Below are 19,888 nucleotides of genomic sequence, written 5' to 3' on the forward strand. Positions count from 1 at the left end.
AACATTTCAGTAAATTCTGGTACACTGACATGCTATAGAAACTTCCTTTTTACAGCTCAAAACTTTCTCCACCGGAGAAAAATATTTTTAGTATCTGCATTTGAACATGAGGCTTGTAAATAGACTGAATTCCCCAGAAGTCATTGATAAATACAGAATTGTTTGTACTGAAGTACTGTAGCTGGCTTTTGAAGATAGATTTGCTATAGTATTAGCCAGACTTCTTGTAAGATGATCTCAGGTAGCTTTTAAATTTCATACACTGCACTGCCAGATAGTATCACTCTATCATGAATCACAGAAAAGGACCACAGTGATCATCTAGTTTCAACCCCCTGCTATGTGCAGGATCACCAACCACCAGACCAGGCTGCCCAGAGCCACATCCAGCCTGGCCTTGAATTGCCTGCAGGGATGGGGCATCCACAACCTCCTTGGGCAACCTGTTCCAGTGCTTCACCACCCTCTGTGTGAAAATATTCCTCTTAATATCTAACCTAAATCTCAATTGCTCAATTTAATACCATTCCATGAAGTTAAAAACCACCACGAAATTTGCTGAAAATGTATTTTTCCCCTCTTGATCTCATGTAATGCAAAATGTCCTAAGTGGAGCATCATGAATGAGTTGGAACCAAGTACATGAGCCAGACACTGATTTTGGCATTATTCCCATGCAGGTGCCCAAATGCTGACAAAAACCCTGCAGTCTGTAGCCACCAGTAGCAGCCAGTAGCACCGTAGAAGAAATTTATCATTGTCCTCAGAAAATGACAATGTTTTTCCTTCCTCTTTTACTTCCAGGTCCTATTTAGATATGTATAAGGTGATAATCTTTAGTTACCTCTTCTGGTTCGTGCTTACTATAATCTTCATAACGGGAACAACAAGGATCAGCATATTCTGTATGGGCTACTTGGTTGCCTGCTTTTATTTCCTTCTCTTTGGTGGAGATCTGCTGCTGAAACCCATCAGGAGCATCCTGCGCTACTGGGACTGGCTGATTGCGTACAATGTTTTTGTGATCACCATGAAGAACATACTCTCGGTAAGCAGCAGCTGCATTTTCTCTAAGTGGTTTTGTGGCTTCATAGGAACTGTGCACAGTGCACTGAATGGCCATTAAAAATCCTTTTCAGGAGCCCAGGCTTTTGCTAGTGCAGAGCAGGCTCCGTTTTGTATCAGAAACTGCAAGTGCATATCCAGAGAATGCTAATGCATGCATGTTATAGGAAAGTGTGCCACCCTTATATGGCTCTGAAAAAGCTTGAAAGCCATTTTCAAAGGATCAAATTCTGTTTTTTCTGCCTAGTTAAATTGTTCCTTAGAAGTCTTGTGAAAATTTCAATGAAGTAAGTAAGAAGTGCAAGATTACACCATCAATAAATAGCACACATTCAATTAAACTTTTTATTTAAAACTAGAATTTTCAAGTCCAATAGTAAGTACAGTTATGTGATGTAATGTAGCTAGTGAGGTTGAGCATTACAAGCTGCATTCTGTTTTCCTTTAGAACTAGCGTGAGCTTCAGATGAGAACAGACATTCTATAATTAAAGGTTAAATACTTCTGCAAGGTATTAATGGTTTTCTTACATTAGGTCTTTAGATCAGATTTTTGCAGTGGCACTAATAGGTGATTGAGACAAGGCAGTGCTTAAAACTTTATGAAAGATAAATTTAGATTTATTCCTGGCAATTGCCTCTTAGCTTTGAGCATTTGTAGTGCTGGACAGAAAAGAGCAGACATTTTTCTTTTTACATTTATATAAGTCACTGTACTGAAATAAAATTGATTTATACGTGGTTTGAATTTGCAAATGTTCTGAATGCTTACATATGTGCTTCATTTTATGCTTGGGAATTCAGTGGGGCTATGCATATGTTCAGCTTGTCTGTGCATGTTTTCAAATTTAACTCAGTGATTTATAAAAGTTGCTTAGCTGTCACACTGCATCACATGACAGACATATCACTTTCTCTGCAAAAACAAAGCCAACACCACATACCTGCTATCCAATGGATAACCAGAAGAACAAATTGTTTAAAGTGTTGTGTGCACCTGGTAAAGACTGTCTTTGACTAATCTCTGTTTTACTAATGAGATGTAAAACAGCCTGTGGCAGTCTAAATATTTGCATGTAATTTAAAGAGATGCAATACTTTTCTTATTTTTATTTCTGCTATGCCTTCTTAGATGAAACTGTTCTTTTACTTCACAGATAGGAGCATGCGGCTACATTGAGTCTTTAATTCAGAATAGTTGCTGGTTGATTCAGGCATTTAGTCTGGCTTGCACAGTTAAAGGCTACCGTATCCGTAAGTATGGCTCATTTCTCTTTGTAATTTGCTATAAACAGTGGATCACCTTTGAAATCTTCTACCATATTTAAGCTGTGTCCTCTCTTGACATATTACCTTGTGCAAATGTCTTGCATGTAAGTGCAGCTAAGCAAGTTTCATCATATATGGAATAGCGAGAAACTGGAAATATCAGGGAGATCTCACTGTGGCCCTCCAATACTTGAAGGGGGCTTACCAACAGGAGGGAAAGCAACTTTTTTCATGGGCAGATAGGGATAGGACAAGGGGAAATGGCAGAGGGTGGTGAGGCGCTGGCACAGCTGCCCATGTAAGCTGTGGTGCCCATCTCTGCAGGCACTCAAGGCCAGGTTGGATGGGGCCCTGGGCAGCTGAGCTGCTAGAGGGCAGCCCTGCCCATAGAACGGGGTGGGACTGGTGGGCTCTGAGGTTCCTTCCAGTCCAAATCATTCAATGATTCTATGATCTCATAGAATCAGGGGATATACTATTACGATAAGCAAACTATCTAGACCCCCACTCACATACACACATTTACTTTGCTTTAAACATAAAGTCTGGTGATGCTGGAGCTCAAGAAAATTTCCCTGTATATGCAGTTGATGGCATAATTGGGAGTATGGTTTCACCTTCCAAATTGAGTTCACCATTCAGCATAATTGGGAGTATGGTTTCACCTTCCAAATTGAGTTCACCACTCAGCTGAAAACTCTCACTCCTCCTTTTGTTCAGCTGCTGAAAGGGTAAGCCAGTTCAGCTCATTGAAACGGCAAGAGGCTGAGCCAGCATAAAAGTGGTAATTTTTTTTAATGATCATTCTCAAGCTTGTGATGGTAACAGAGTGGGAATGGTTAGTATCTGTGGATGGAAGTGAGAAGGGTTGAAGGAAAAATGGGGAGCAAGACCCTGGATCCCACAATGATTTATTGTTTTAGCTCTGCACTTTGTCCTACATTGATACCATGAGAACATACGATTTTTTCCAATATTTTTTAGCAGAATTTAAAACAGATCTGTTTTAAACTCTGCTCCAGTGAGTCTGCAGCAGAGTTCTGAATTTCTATTTCAAAAATCCTTGTTTCTGACTCTAATAGATAAGAGGATATAAAGATAGGAAAAACAAAGATGTACATTCACAAGATAATTGGTGCCTGGTGGTTCATATTATCCAAAACCTTTTGAGCAGAATCAGAAACCTAGACATGGTTTTCTGACTTCCCAGGGGATGAGCACAGCAGGCTTTGAAGCTCTCGGAGCTTGAGCTTCCTGACCTGTTAGGCTGGTTTGCTTGTAAAGCCAACTTTGAGCCAGAGACTGTCCTTTGAGTCCTTCTCTCCCTTCTGTGGGGCAGGGCAGGCCATTCAGTTTATAGTCCAGCTACAAAAAAAACCACCGTTTTAATTTTTGAGTATACCCAAGAGAATTGTCTTTAGAGAATAAATAAAGAAAGGAAGAAATATCCAAAGCCAAAATCTAGAGGCAGGAGGAATGGGATTTCCTCTCTGCCTTTCTCCTCCTATCCCAAAGGAAGCAGTTTTGTGGTTTCAAATGGTTTTTCTCATCTGCAATGGAAAGAAACATTCGAGGATTGCTGCGAACTGGGTTGTGGAGAGGAAAATGAAATATATGAAGTGGTAGAAGTCAATTAAAAGTTGATTTTGACTTAAAAAAAAAACATTTCATTCTCATGTTGATATTGCTCTTAACTGAAAAATGAGACAAAAAGTCATTTTGAAATGAAAAAAAAAAACAACGTAAAACATGCCATTCTAAAAAGTGCTGAAATCAAATATTTCAATCTAACCAAAAAAGCTTTCTTTTTTTCCAAGTACTTACTAAGACAGAGTGAATTTGTTTCAAAATTCTTCACTTTTGGTGAATACCCAGTTTTCATGTCATAGCACATCATTGGAATGTTTCCAGTCCGCTTTAAAAGAATCTACAGCATACATCAGACAGAAATGCATGTCAGCTTTCTGAAGAAAAATGAAGTGAAAGGACCTCAATTCAATTCAATTTAAAAGCTTTATTTAAAACCATTTTCATGGCATGATTTAAATGATTAAACATTATAAAAAATGCTTATTACAACAGTTCTTACACTGATGGTTTCTTTTTTCCAGCAACCAACAATGCAGACTGTAAACTACCTAGTGGAGAAGCAGGAATCATCTGGGACAGTATATGTTTTGCTTTTCTGCTGCTGCAAAGAAGAGTCTTCATGAGTTATTACTTCCTTCATGTGGTTGCAGATATAAAAGCTTCCCAGATCCTGGCATCAAGGTAACATTAAGTTAAAGTAAATAAATATATAAACAGCTTGACTACTCAAAAAAGCCCTACTGTTTATGATAGATAGCATCAATGGAGTTCTGGTAGTTAACATTGATTTATCATGCTAAATTAAACAATCCATGCTAAATTAATAATTGCAACTCCAACTCTGACACAGCGCATGAGAAAACAATTAAGAATCTGATAGAAATTAAATTCTCCAAGCAGTATCTGATGCTTTCATAGCTTTAATTAAAAGCTGTGGAAGTCGATGTGTGTTGCAGCAGCCTCTCAAATCGGTATGTATAGGAGCAGATGTCAACAAATGTTCTAAGTCTTGGAAAGAAAACATTCTGAGATCAGAGTCTGAGAAAATGGGCTGTAGAAATCACATCTCCAAAAAATGTCCCAAAATGATTGGGAAAAATGCAGAGAGGTAATTGTATCTGACTGAGGAAGACACGAAGTGTTGCATCACTGAAATCCAACTATGATGTGGCTAAGAAGTGTCATTTTGGTTCTGTTACTTATATTTTTTCACTATCATCCATTCACAGCTGACACTACCGCAGCCATTCTCCTGTTCTTGTTTGTTTGCTTTGTTTTGTTTTCTTTTGTCTTTTTGTTTTTGTTTTATAATAATAAGGCAGATGAAAATGAAACTGTTTGTAATTTCAGTAAGATTTCTGAAGGATTACTTTTGTTAATTTTGGATTAAGTGTATTATGGTATTTCTTTCCCCCCCCTAAAAAAAAACAGATTGATTTCTGTACACATTTGAGGGCAAATTTGACTTGCATGTCCTAAAAAGAGCTAGTTTTTTAAACCTTCGTTTCCTTTCCTCTCCTGGAATTTCTTAAAAAAGGAGACATTTTTAGCTACATGTGCTGACCAATTTCTCTGCTGCAAATGGGACTACCTGAAGATGTATGCCTAAGTCCCCTGCTGACTCTCTCAGACTTTTGCGTTGGGGTGAATTTCAGTGATAATGCCAAAGAGTACTGGATACTGTTTTTTTTCTTTTCTTTTTTTCCCCTATGCTGTATTCACAGTGAACATAGAACAAAGCAATATCATGAACATCAAAATACCTTCTAAATTGGAGAGTTTGTATCAAGAAGGAAGAATAGATTAATCTAAATGGCACTGGAATTTGAAAAAAAGACACGTTTGGTTTCTACTTCCAGCTTTGTGTCTCTTGGTGAGATGCTGAACCTGTCCATCAGCAAAAGGGGAGACAATAGTGGCCCATGACAGAAGCTCTGTAAAGATAAATGTGTTACTGACCAGGAACTACTAAGATGCTACAGGAAGAAGGGTTATATAAATACAGCAATCTTATTAACTTTTTTTAGCTGGCTGTTTGCATTGCTAAAATCCAAGCTTTTAATTTATTTGGACTATGAAGAAGGTCATATTTGGATCCAGACAGTACAGCCTGAACCTGTCTTCTAGTAAAAGTTAATTGTGAAATAAAAACTCCTTACCCAATAAGACTGTGTTTCAAACAGTAGTGATGATTCTCCAGTGTCAATTTTCAACAGTCTATAAGAATTCAGGAGTGATCAAGTTGCTAAGAAGAACACATCATCCTTTATTGTACTTTACCATACTTGGGAAAAAAAAAAAAAAAATTCATTTGGAAATAAACATTACTGTAGTTATCCTGCGTATTACATGGAAGAACCAAAAATCTCTCAGAAAAGATGGTTGAAAAATTAGTTAGAAGTAATCTTCTGAATCTAGAGATGTACTTACTGATTTCTTTACAAAAATAAAAAAGAGAGAGAAGGCTTTAAATCTATTCTACTTCTCTGAGAAAGTCTTTGAGACTCTTCAAGACTTTTTGAGAGCTCTTGAGTGAATAAAGAATGAGGGAAGAGTAGAGACTCATGTTCTGGATATCCAAGTCACTGAGTCAGTTGCATTTCTAAGGAAATAAAAGTCAAATGATTTTGGCAAGCTAGAAATCTGCTGAAAGGTTTGTGTCAACAGATAGAAAGTGCTGTAACATTCAGAGGGTTAAAGTGCAGCTGAAGCTATGTTCATTATGGTTCTGGATGAAGTCCTGAGCTGGATTTAACTCATAACTTCTTGTCGCTATGAGGCAGAAGGACAAGATGATTACAGTGAAGATTACAACTCCTGGAAGTGAGCAAGAGGTCCTAACTCAGCCCTGAACTTGTCCGTGTTCTGCATTCTTTGGGACTGGAAACTCAAGTCACCCATCAATAGCTACAGGAGTTCTTAAAACTTTTAGGCCAACTTGGGATCACAGTGTTTGACCCAGCAGTTGAAATAATTGACTGTAAAGGAATTAATATTCTAGATTCATTGATTATCTCTTTCCAGCAAATGAAGTGATTAGCTGTCATAAAAAAAACTTGGAAACATTTAATCTTTCCTCTCTTTTCCTTTCTTCTGCTTCCATTTCTGCTGTAGGGGTGCTGAGCTTTTCCAGGCTACAATTGTTAAGGCAGTAAAGGCAAGAATTGAAGAGGAAAAAAAATCAATGGATCAACTGAAAAGACAGTATGTATTTACATATGTATAATTATATATGTGTATATATATGCACATGTATATGTTTTTATGTTTTCACTGATTGTTGGTATTTATCTAGCACCTTATTTTATAGAAATGATTAATAGGTTTTTGAATTATGATTTTGCAAGTAAAGAACGGTTGCTCTGGGTATTCAGAGATATTAGGCTTTTCAGTGCTACTCAGTTTCAGAATCATCTTTTCTAGAAATACAACATGTTGAGTAGGCTTAATTTTCATTCAGAAATAGAGTTGCGATTCTAGGACAAGGGGTTGCAAGGTTGACATAAAAAATGAGCATGAAATGTTCTGATGTGCCTACTGAAATGGAAACAGAATTTTGAAATGTAAACAGTTATTTTGTAAAAATAAAGAGAGAAGATGTAAACATCCTTACTCATTCTGAAGATTCTTCTAAATCTTAGAAATTTATTGATGACAGGTTAACAAGATCATCATCTAACTGTTCCATAGTTGAGTACTATAGCTATGTGACCACGCTTAAGAGATATTTTATGTTACCACATACACTATGTTTTGCTTTCTTCTAGAGGTCCAGCTCACTCTGTAGTTTTGGGTTGTTCTATTTTGTATGGCGTGAAAGCATGTGATGTGAGGAAATGTGAAAAAAAAATCTTTTTTCCTCTTTCTACCTTTCTTCCCTTCTACTAAATACCCTGCTGTTCTCTTGGTTGCTCTCTCCCTCTCTCTCATGAAAGTAGGATAGAAGGCAGTGAAATGCTATTTCCACTGTGAAACTCATGAAAAGGCACATTATTAATAATGGTAGGTGCATTATTAATAAGAAGTGCCACATTAATGCCATCTCACTTGAAGGTGCAAGTATAGATGGTTAAAACATGGGAGGCTAAAACATAGTAGCTGGATTAGAAAAAAAGCAGAAATCTGAACAGCAAAGTGCTGAATCAGGAAATCTATATTTGAAAGTCAAATGAGCAATATCCTGGCTCTGCTGTAATGAATACAATATTCTCATTGACTTAAGCATTATTAGGATTTCATTCTGTATATTGGAATTCCTAGTAAAAGTTGTTGCATACCTGTTTATTCAGTTTAGCTTGTGTTTGGTTAAAATTTACATAAATATATATTTTACCTTCAAAGACAATATTTTCCTTCAGTTTAACTGTCCTGGAGATTACTTCTCTTTATGCTGTCTACTTTTTTGTTGTATCCAGCCAACATTCTTGTTTAGTAACTGCAAAAAGCTATCAAAGTCCTTCCATCACCATGCACGAAAAGCCATTTCTGTTTCCTAACCAAATGTCAAAACCTCCTTCTATTTCATGGCTGGAACTCCAGAAGGCTGCAGGTCCCTGCTCCCTGCTGGTTCACTTGGGGTTTCCCACCAGATGTACTGGGCTGTTACTGATACTGTGGTGTGCTTGAATCAACCTTTTCGTAGTTGGAGACGTGTCTTTCTCAGGAATCATTCTTTTCAGTTAATTCTACACAGTTTAAGATCAAAGAGATAGTACTGCTTACATCTCCAAAGCTAATTTATACTTCTGTAAAAATCGCTAGTTCATATTTGCAGTATTTTCAACAATAGAAGATGCCTGTTTAAATTCATTCAGTAGTGCCCACTCTTCAGTCAGTGGTTTTTCTTTAACATATAGACAGACTAATGATCAATATGCGCTCAGATATTTTTATTAAAAATAATGATTTGTTTCTAGTCCAAATTGTGTTGCAATTATTTGTTATCGTTGATTTCATTTTTCTTAGTACTGCTTTTTAAAATGTGACAAAAGACCTAAAGGACCAGATTATGCTGTTTACAGAGTTGCAAGAAGGAAAATTGGAGGTCTGCCTGCATCTGAACACAACTGAACCAGTTTAAGTCTCTTGTGGTTGCAGATATGTAGGACACATGAGAGTATTACTGGTGAAGATGGATGTAGCACAGGTAGTGCAGGAATAGCACCATTCCTGACTGAGTGGCAAGTTTCAGGAAAACCACTGCATTACACAGAAGTCCTTTTTCTCTCAGAACTTTATTTGCTGTATTGTAGCTCTGGCAGCAATTCTTTCATTTTCCAATAACTGAAAGAAAGTTGAAGGGGAGTAGGTAAAACCATCATGCATTAGCAGGCAACTCACTTCTGACTGAAGTTCTGCCAGTGGGTGAAACTCCAGGCTTGGCCCTTGCAGCCAGCCCCTTCAGAGCCATTTATCTCCCTGTTTTTAAAGGCAAGATTATTGACAGTATGTAATGGACCCTTCTAGTTAAATTGTTCATGTGTGTATGAATGAATTTAAACAGCTCTTTTTCAGAGTGTGTTGAAAGGGGTGAAGACCAGAATATAATAAAGTTCTTCCTTTTGCTAGAATGGATCGCATCAAAGCCAGGCAGCAAAAATATAAAAAGGGTAAAGAGAGGATGCTAAGCATGACACAGGATTCCACAGAAGGGCCTGAAATTCGGAAGGTTTCAGAAGAAGATGATGAAGGTACCATTAGCCATTGTCATACCATAAATGCAGTTGAGCGCTAAGGACCTAATAGACAATAGAAATGTTGGGCAAGTGAGAAATCATTCTTCAGATTGTTCATCATGGAACAAGGTTGATTGTTCAGAAACATTTTGAAGCTTAATTAAGCCAAAAAAATCTGAGATTTTTGATTGCAAGAAGACTTAGAGAAAACGGGTTTGCTTGGAGATTACTTTTGGTTAACTTCAGGTTGTTGGCAAAGAGCTGAATAGCAGCAGAGATTTGTTTTGAGCAAAATTATTGTGCATAAACTACAAAGCTACAAATAGGTGGAATTCACATTTTTCTAGCTAGGTTTTTTGGATGTTGTGAGGCTTTTTTTCAGTTGCTGAAATATTTGTATGTTTTTTAAATGCTGTTAAATGTGGGAATGGATAAGTGATATCTGTCTAGCGCCACATTTCCAGCACTGACTTAGGATCAACGTTTACTGGATCTAAAATTTTGGCGCCTGAAATTTAGAGGGATTTAAGAGAAGTTATTATTCACTGTTATTACAGTGAAGAGTGACTGTATGTTTTAAAATGCAAAACTGAACTTTTAAGCTGTTTTAGCATAGATTTCTGTTCAAAATGCTGCAAAACCTAAAGTATTTGTGCTGGGTGGTCATGCTTCTAAATGGCTTCTATACTGAATGCATTCAGTACTCTGACATCTGATGTGCTCATGAAATTTTGCTCTTTTGAGAGAAATGAAAAATGATTTATCAATATAATGAACGTTTCTCATTTTGTAAAATTAATGTTTGGACATATTTCATTTTAGGAGAAGCAGACAAAGAGAAAGCCAAGGGCAAAAAAAAGCTGTGGTGGCGGCCTTGGGTTGATCATGCTTCCAGTAGGTTTTCTCAATCATTTTACAAATAAGTGGATTTAACCCTTATATCCTTGACCAGAATGAAGGCATTCCCTGACCTGTTTGTTTTATGCCTGATTTTAAGATTGTGACTTGATAGAAGTCTTGTTTATTTTAGCAAATAATTTCTACTTCCAAATATTTAATTTGGAAGGTTAACCATATTTTGATATGTATACTTTTTTTTTTTTTTTTTTTTTTTTTATGTTGGAAGCATAGCTTATGACATTTTGGGCATTTTTAGAAAGATATCAAATCAGATAAAAAGTATGTGCCAAAAATTTTGGCCTCAAAAGTCTTAAACTCTCCCCTGCTGCAAGGTACAATATATTTAACCATACAAATGTGAAGGTTTGCTAATGTATTCTAAGTCATAATTTTGTTTTAATATGCACACATCATAGATCTTTTTTATGGTCCTTCAGTGATACTGTGATCAGCTGTAGAAATACGAATGCCACAGTAAGGCAGCTAGACTGCTCCCACATCAGGAACACAGAGCTCAGCTGAGTATCTCTGATATTGTTATTTACATATTTTTGTGTTTATTTGAGAGCAGAACTACGTTCAGCCTTGTGCACAAGAAATTATTATTCTCATATCATTGTTCCATTGTGGTATTCTAATGTATTTCCATCCCAGTCCAAGTAGATAAGAGTTCATCCATATTCATTCATTGGATGAAACAGAAGAAAACTGAGCAGATTACAATCTCAAATCTGATGTCCTATTGGATCTTTGTTCAAGGAAATAAAATGTAAACTCCTTAATATGTTCTGAAGATTCTAAAAATATTCAGATATATAGCACTGACCAGAGTTAAATATAAATGTCTGTATCATGCCTTGTCATTTACTTTATCGAGAGTTACTCCTAGAAATAATTTTACACATCTACAGACTCCTTAATTTATGTTTGTGTATTTGTTTATATCTCCAGCATATATATTTGCCAACAGTGTTTAACAGAATATTGGATGCTTATTTCTATCAAGTCACAAATAAACTATGTCTATTTTTATTTTTCTAAAGGGCACAATGCCACTTTAGAGAGACCTATCCCTTTTCAAAAGTCTTGTGAAAACAAACTTCCTGTAGTTTTCACTAAGAACAATAATGATAAAACAGATTAAAACTCTAGTTTGTGAGTTTTTGCTGTAGAATTCCAACTTACAGTGATTTTGAAGGAACGGGATATGGTCTCATGTTTATTCACCACTGGTTTTGTAGTAAGAAGAACTGCTCAGAGAGAGACATTGACTTTGGCTTTTACTTCTTTCACCCTCATTATTTAATTTAGGTGGCAACTTATGTTTTGGTATTTCAACAGTGAGCACCCTTGAAATTATTTACTGCAATAATGCAAAACCTTGTGGGAAACATCACAGACCCTGATCCTACATACAGTGATTGCGTGCCATGTGCCACACTTCCCCACACTGAAACATGGCACTTGCAGTAGGTGTCTGCAAGTTCACAAACAATATAGAATTATATTTCTCATCTATTATTCCCCATCTATCCTTTTGAAACACTGTGCTGTAACCCTGCAGCGTTCTCCAGTGGCTGTTTTTCTCACAATGGAGTTGTGGCTGTATATATGCTGTTGAGGTTGCTAAAGCTCAAATTTTTATCCCAGCTCTGATGTTTATTTAGATTGTTATTTTCATTCTTATACCACTTATTTTAGTTTATTCTACAGAAGAATGCCTCAGTTGATATTCATAGGAATAAAAATGCAGTCATGAATTTGAGTCTGAGTGGAAAAGATGAGAAAAACGTATGAGGCTTTCCCCAGTGAAACTCTCTGAGTTCTTAGTGTTTGTGGATCAGATATGAAGCCCAACAAAGATCAGCAGGCCACGTGTTTAGAGGTCCTCAGCTTCTCCTGGGGTTCAGAGTTGTGTTTGACCAAGAAGAAAAAAAAATGGAGTTTGCAGCTGTTCTGGGGAGTTCTTTCCCTCTGGGCACAAACAGATGCTAATGTTATATGACTTCTCCTGCAAGACTCACCTCCTGCCTCCTCCATTCTCATTCCACTAAGCCTGCAAGTACCTTTTCTCAGTATGAGAAAGTCTCATTCTGCAGTAGGAAGAGGGGCCATGAATCCAATCTAGCCATGATTTATTTTATTATTGCAGTTTGAGCACTGTAATAATCCCTGCAGGTGACTGACACACTTCTTACTCCACTTTGATGTGTGCAAGAGTGCATTATTGCTATTCAATCATACCTCCCTCTTAAGTTGTAAAAGGGGTGTAATTACTACATTATGGTGTACCCTTAGATATACTCTAACTGAAAAATTTTGGAGGGAGATCCTTTCTAATTTGTTTTATGCCAGCTAAGGCCTTCCAGTTTTGACCAGGTGCTGCTCTGAGGCTGTTTACAGCTGCACAGTGGTGTAGGTTTTCTCTTAGATGCCAGACCTTATCCTGCTGATCTTTTGTGTGGACAGTTTCTGTAACTGCTTGTGAGACACTTTTTTATGGAAGAGAACTGCAGACTATTGGTTCTTAGAATACATTTATATCCTCTGTGCATTTAAGCAGGCTTTCTTAGAAGGCCCTGGGCAAAATGATTAATTTGTTTGACCCAAGAAATTTCCAGGCTTCTAACCTCAGTTCAACAATTAGAACTGCTGAAGTCTCTGTCCCTCTGCAAGGCTTTCAGGGGTGTTACAAAGCCATAATTATGCACAGAATTTTGCCTGTGAGGGAATTTTAGATGTTGAAATTATAACCTAATGGAGATCTGGCAAATTTCACAGTGTGTGCACTCTGAGGTTTCTACTGTTGTTTTGTATGACCACCTATGTACAGCACATCTCTGTAGAATTCAAGGTATGATTGAATGGAATTAAAGCTATTGTCAGTTTTCCAGATGCCTGTAATGAGGGTTAAATACACTTTGCAATATAAGTATGTATTGCTCCATATACCCAAATTGTGTGACTTTTCATCTGAGTAAGTGTTCCTTTAAATATTTCAGCTTAAATGCAGAAGTTATTTACCAGTCTTCACTGCTGAATGTAATGCTGTGATTTTGATTTTTCTCTTGCTCATTATCTTATTTTTCATTTCTTTTGTTTCCCTTATTTATTCTTATAGGCCTGTTACCATCTGAGAAATAAAAACATTGCTTCTGTTCAAGGATATAAGGCCTAGCTTAGTCACTGCATCTTTATTGTACCAAGGTTTCAGGTTCTTTCTGAATCCGTGGGCAAAAAATTGAAACTCATTTGTGTTCATAGAATCCAAGTGATCTGTTCGAAACAAACCAAGGTTTTCCATTAACTCACCAAAACTTAAAAGTCTGAAGAAAGTGTTGACTTATACCATTCCATAGTTTGAAGGATGCCTGAGCATTTTAAAGAGCTTTTCTTTATTTTTTGTCCAGTGGTACTGTTTACATAAATTCATTCATTTATCTGCTGGGCTCTTTTTACTCCCTCAAATTACCTTCACTTCTCAACTCATTCATACTAAACTCCATAAAAATATACCTTGTAACTTGATAAACGTCAAACTATTTCCTTGTTTTCTTCTCTCAGTCTTCCCTTATATTCTTGTATACTTCTCATCCATGCCCAAAAGTATCACAGACTAACATCAGATAATTTATCTGAGACCTATTCATGTCTTCTGTATTTTCATCTCTCCTGATTATGAGTTGGCTATCCTGATTAATAGTTGGCTATTGATAGGTCTTGGGGCACTTCAGAATAGAACTTTTCAGAAAAATAAGAAATTATTTTGTTTCACTTAGTGGTCAGAAGTGGAAATTATTATTTGTTTGAGACGGACAGTGAAGAGGAAGAGGAAGAAGAGAAAAAAGAAGAGGAGGAGCCTCGAAAAAAGTCTGCATTTCAGGTACTTTTGAGCAATTTCCTTGGTAGCTGGCAGCTGAAAAAAACAGTTTAGGTTTCTCCTAATACAGGCTGATATATTCTAGCAGATAGTACATATAAAGTACATCTGAAAAGTATTGGAAATGAAATTTCTTGCCAATTTAAAATGCAATTTTACTTGTTTTAAGCATTGCCAATTTCCTACAATAGCTATAATGAAATCATATCTTCACTCACTTCTGCCAGAGGAAAACAAAAATCAAAAACAAAGTTTCTGAATCTGAGCTTTATTTTTCTGTATTGCTGTATAGACAAGCAAGGAGGCTGTCTTTCCTGCCACAGAATGCATTAGTGATTTTCTAGTTTTGAGTAGACGCTGTCATTCCATGAAGAAATAACCCAAAAATAAGCAACTTCTCATGGAAGAAAAAGCACATACTTAAAAGACATTTTAGTTGTTGTTGTTATGTATTTATTTTTTTTTCACTAGTGACACACTAATGCACCAGAAAAAATATATGCTTGGGTTATAAAGAGCCTTATAATATAAAAAGCAACCACAACACTTTTTCTCATTTCTTTTACAGGATAGTGTTAGTTAATGTTGCACTTTAAGTGATGGATTGTGTTAAGTAAAAGGATATAATGATAAAAATATAGCTGAAGTTTCCTAACTGGATTCCTATTAGTAGACTGCTTGATCTTTGCAGCATTGATTATTGAACACACTGGCTTAAATTAAGGACCTAGGTGAGAAAGTTAGTGGAACACTTGTGTACATAAGATTGCTTTAATCTTTATAAAACTGAAATTTGAGCTGTTGAAGAATTTCAGAAATACTGCAAATGGTTTTGGTTCTCGACTCTAAAAATCTCAAGGAAACAAGTAACTTCTTGTGGATATGCCTTTCCACACATTTACAAGCTTACTTTGCTCCAGAGCTGGTGCATGACCAAAAGCCCAGCCCAAGGAAGAGCAGGCAGCTTCCTCCATGACCAGTGAACAGTTCTGCAGTATGTTAAACATGAAGATGCAGTATGTTAAACATGAGTGGCTTCATGCAGGAGACAGTTTGTCTGGAAAGTCATATTGTGTTTGTTTATGAAAATTTGTTCATCATTAGATCATGTATGCTTCGTATGCTTTCCATCACAATGCACGTGGTGTTAATACCAGCAAAGAGAACTTATTCTGTGGCACAGGCTGCAGAATTACTTTAATTTATAAAAAAAAAAAATTTTTTTAGTGTAAATAGTTTGCAATAGTCACCTCAAGGGAAAATTTTAAGATTTTATTTGTTAGATAATGCAGGTATTATAGACATCACCTGTGATCTTTTTTTTATAGTGGAGTCGATGGATTTAAACCCTTTCTAAATAAATTAGATATGATCATGCAATAGATATGTTCTATTAATATCTTCTCATTTTCTACTAATTGCTCTTGCTTTGTCCTTCTTTATAGAGAGCTATTGGAAAATTTGCTTCAGCAATTTTAGCCTTGCCAAAGTCTGTCATTAAACTACCAAAAACTATTCTTCAGTATTTAATCAAAGCAGCTAAGGTACTTGACATTTTGTTAGTGCTCATTATGTGACCCATCCTGGTGTAACATATACCTCTGTCCTTGTCTGCATTTTTCCTCTAATATAAATGATACAAAAAGTAATGGAAGGTAAAGCTTAATTCCTACTAAATGCAATACATTTCTTACTTTTGGAGTGATGGAGCGACAAGAAAAGCAGTCTGTCTTGCCTTTAAGTGCAGCACTGGAGAGAAAATGCAGACCCAAATTCTTGATTTCTTCTGATACTCTTGTATAAGATGATCCCATCCAGTTGCATGCTTCTTTTGGACACCCTGGTAACTGATCTCAGAAAGCTGGTAAAATTTTTATAAAGACACATACTGTTGCACCAAGTTATTGTCTGACAACTTTTCTGGCTTCATGGTCATAAAAAGAGATTTTTACATCCTCCTTGAATACATGTATGATTTCCTGCCTTTGACCAGCAGTAAAAACCTAAATATACCTATACGCACCCAGTCAGCTCTTACAGTGTCCACTGTTTAACATATGTATTCATAATACCTTTATTAAACAAATACCTTTCTTCATTCTAATTTCCTACTCTCTTCCAAACCTTCCTTTTATCTCTGATATCTTTATTCATACTGTGACTGTGGGTAGCATACACCATCTCAGCCAGCTGTTCAATTGGAGATGTTGAGAGTTTAATTTTCAGTGATTAACGTGTTGCTATTTCACTTAAGGATCACCATTCTCTCAGATCAGCTTCATTGACAAGCACCTATTATGAAGGAAAGAGGAGTTGATGCCTCTGATCCCATGCATTTGCACACATGGTGCTTTTTTTGGATAAGTCAGATATATTAAAATAAATACACAGATCTTGAGAGATTTGGAAGAGAACTCTCTTATCAACAGTAACAAAACAATTTACTCTCCATGATCGCGCATATGGACAAAAAAGAACAAAGTATTTTTCCTTTTATGTTCAATAAAATTCAGATTGACAGTTTATAAAATTGCTTTTAATATTCCAAAGTAATTTGTAGATGCTAATTTTAAAAACATGAATAATCCAAATAGCCACTTACTGTTGTGTCCAGTAAGGAGCAGCTCCAGCTTCTCTGAGATACACGTGTGTTTCTGTCATTGTGTGCATGTTTGTCTTGTGAATTAATAAAGCTATTTGATTGCTGTGCTTTATTTTCACCCTCATGCATGTACCTGTGGGCCTCCTATCTCTGTTACAGTCCGTGTTGTTTAGAAATAGAAAGTAATGCAGTGCCAATCAAAGATGTTTTTCACTTTCAAATGAAAATCGTAACAAGAACAAAAGAATGATTTCTGTCCTAAGTGTCTGAAGAGAAGGTTCAATTATTTCAGTTTCTGTTCTTCACATTTTAGACTGAATGGAAAAAAATATATAAAAGTGTTACTGCTTTTTTCTCTAGCCTTCTCTTACAACTTGAACAGAACTGTTCAACAAGTTAGTTCTTGGTAACTTCTCTTTATATATATATATATATTTTTTATGGCTAGAGCATTAATAAATATTTTGGATCAATTCCATTGATTAATATAATCATACAGGTCAACAGACTGTTGATCTGAGTGAGTGCTGTGAGCAGGATTTGGCCCCATTAGATCCCCTTGATATATGTAAGTATCACTGTCTCCATTTTTCAACTGAAAAAAACAATAGCACAAGAGTTCATGAGTAACTTTTGTGACACACTAAAGGGAGCCATTGCCAAAATGTGGAGGAAATTTGAGGAATTCTCGAGTGCTGGATTTGGGACTGTGCAGAGATAGTAAATCTACTCATTTTACACTGTGAAAGGGGAAAAAAAAAAACAAAAAACAACAACAACAAAAAAAAACACCTACAGTATAAAAAACGTAGAAACACAAATACCTGAACTAAAAAGCTACAGCATCTTTTGATGCTTCAGTTAGTCAATTGAAGCTCATAAAGTTTGCATCGTGTCTGCAAAATGATAAAGTGGACATATAAAATGAAAAGACTCAGGTGAAGGAGCCCATACACACAACAGGGTATTAATTCCCAGCAGTTCAGAGCATGAATTTTTGTGGGTTCTAATGAAACTTGGTTCTCCCACAAGTGTTTTCACATTTGGTTTTATGCTAGCAAAAATAGAGCATGAAAACTCAGCAGATGCACAGGAGAGGTGTTTGGTTTGGGATTCAAAATATTTGCTTACCCCTGCAGATCTGAATGCATTTACTCAAACTGTGTAGTCCTGCTTATGGCTTATTCTATGGCTTACTCTCACAACAAGAGGAAAAAAATAAATGTGTTTGTTCCTTCCAGTTTGTTTATCAGGCCTGGATTACTGATCCTAAAACTGCACTACGACAGAGGCGCAAAGAAAAGAAAAGTTTTCAAAAAGAGGAGAAGCGAAGGCGTAAAGTATATGGGGATGGTATGTACATTTCTGTGTCTTGAAAAGAATAACCACGTGTTAGCTATACTGCCTGCTGTTCATGGTAGTGAAGGACAGCTTGTTTTTAGAGGACAAATGCTCTCCACTCTAGCTTGGAATTGGAAAAGGACCTTCTGTTGTAATGTACCATTACTGGTCTGTAGCCATTTCTTCATGGAGAAATGTGGTAACTTTAGGCTGGCTGGCTGGCTCTCCTTGCCCCAGCCCATAACAAGGCCTGTCAAGCTACATCCTTTTCCTCTACAGAATATGCTTGAGATGAGATAAAAGACAGGAGAGAGATATGTGTGATTTCCATGTAAGACACAGCAAAGAGCCCAGATATTCAGGCACCCCTAAATTCACAATGAATTCAGCAGGTATCAAAAAGAAAACATGCAGGTGTTAATAGTTACCAGCACTTTAAAATCACTTGTGCCTCTGAAAGAAAATCAGTTGATAAGGGATTCATATCTCTTCAATATCTGCTCCTCTTTAAACAAGAAAAGAAGAAAAAATCGGATTTTAGAGATGGGAAGAGGAGGGTCCATTCAGGCTGAATCAGATGAATTGTTCCTCCATTTGTCATCTTCACCTGTCAAAAAGCTTTACAATTTGACAGCTGCCAGTGAAGCTGTAGCTGGAGTTCTGGGTCACTGTGTAGCAGTGTCTTTTCTGCAAAGTAGTCTTTGCGTCTTTGCTCAGCAGATAGCATAGTAAGAAAATGATACAGGAAATTGCAAGAGAGGAGTGGTCATCTGTGAACACCTTCGCTGGCAGGGCAGTCCTCTTAACTTAGTCCTTAAGGAATGGAAATCTGCTTTCTCTCACAGTAGTGAGGTACATCTACTTCTACTTAGTAGCAGGAGTAGTTTCTAGCTTGCATGGAGTCTACACCTGAACTTCAGTAGACATAACCTTCATTTTTTCACTCACTGCTTTCAACAGGAAGTACTGATGCAGACTGTGAAGACAGCGAAGAAGAACCTGTCAAGAAGAAGTCTGATGGCCCAGGTATGGAGACAGAAAAAAGTTTTCTCTGCTGTTACAGTGCAGTTGTGAGTGGTGGATTAAGCAGTATATCAGAAAGATATCATTGCAGAGATCCCAGGCTAGTATAAAAGCTGGCAAAATGCATTCTTATGTATATAGGGAGAACTAACAGCTTTCAGATTTCCTATTGCCAGATTTACAAGTCTTGAGCATAGGATCTTACTCCTGGAATATAAATTACTGCACTTATTCATTCTACATTTTAAGAAATGCACCTGCAGTTTCAAACATGAACACTTGTGATGCATTTTCACTACAGACATCTTATTCCTAAGCTTAGTTTCAAATCCTGATTCCATTAGAATCATAGAATCATAGAGTCATCGAGGCTGGAACAGATCTCTGAGATTATCCTGCCCAACTGTCCAGACTCCACCAGCATTTCCCACTAAATCTTGTCCCTCAATAAACATCTGAACATTTCTTGAACACCTTCATGGATGGTGACTTCACAACCCTGGGCATTCAGCTGTGTGTTGCCCTCTCCATTGATTTTGAGGAT

General features: G+C 36.7%; 1 protein-coding gene across 12 annotated transcripts in view; it reads left to right on the plus strand.

Annotated features, from left to right (window-relative positions):
- The window catches only part of PIEZO2 (piezo type mechanosensitive ion channel component 2), a 289,987-nt gene that overhangs the window by 233,300 nt on the left and 36,799 nt on the right, over window positions 1-19,888 (plus strand). For 10 of the 12 annotated variants that reach the window (XR_008211266.1, XM_052704103.1, XM_052704107.1 and 7 more), the window contains 10 exons: window positions 805-1,048; window positions 2,222-2,318; window positions 4,445-4,604; window positions 7,038-7,127; window positions 9,492-9,613; window positions 10,421-10,492; window positions 14,278-14,381; window positions 15,824-15,922; window positions 18,222-18,333; window positions 19,282-19,347. Coding sequence is in view for 11 of the 12 variants with exons in the window: in XM_052704103.1 (XP_052560063.1) it covers window positions 805-1,048; window positions 2,222-2,318; window positions 4,445-4,604; window positions 7,038-7,127; window positions 9,492-9,613; window positions 10,421-10,492; window positions 14,278-14,381; window positions 15,824-15,922; window positions 18,222-18,333; window positions 19,282-19,347 (1,166 nt within the window). In the remaining variant the exon portion in view is untranslated. The remainder of the gene's footprint in view (window positions 1-804; window positions 1,049-2,221; window positions 2,319-4,444; window positions 4,605-7,037; window positions 7,128-9,491; window positions 9,614-10,420; window positions 10,493-14,277; window positions 14,382-15,823; window positions 15,923-18,221; window positions 18,334-19,281; window positions 19,348-19,888) is intronic. The other 2 variants (XM_052704102.1, XM_052704104.1) reach the window with 1 other exon arrangement.

Source organism: Tympanuchus pallidicinctus, unplaced genomic scaffold, assembly GCF_026119805.1.
Source record: "Tympanuchus pallidicinctus isolate F22 unplaced genomic scaffold, pur_lepc_1.0 scaffold5, whole genome shotgun sequence".
In the NCBI taxonomy this organism is placed as follows: Eukaryota; Metazoa; Chordata; class Aves; order Galliformes; family Phasianidae; genus Tympanuchus; species Tympanuchus pallidicinctus.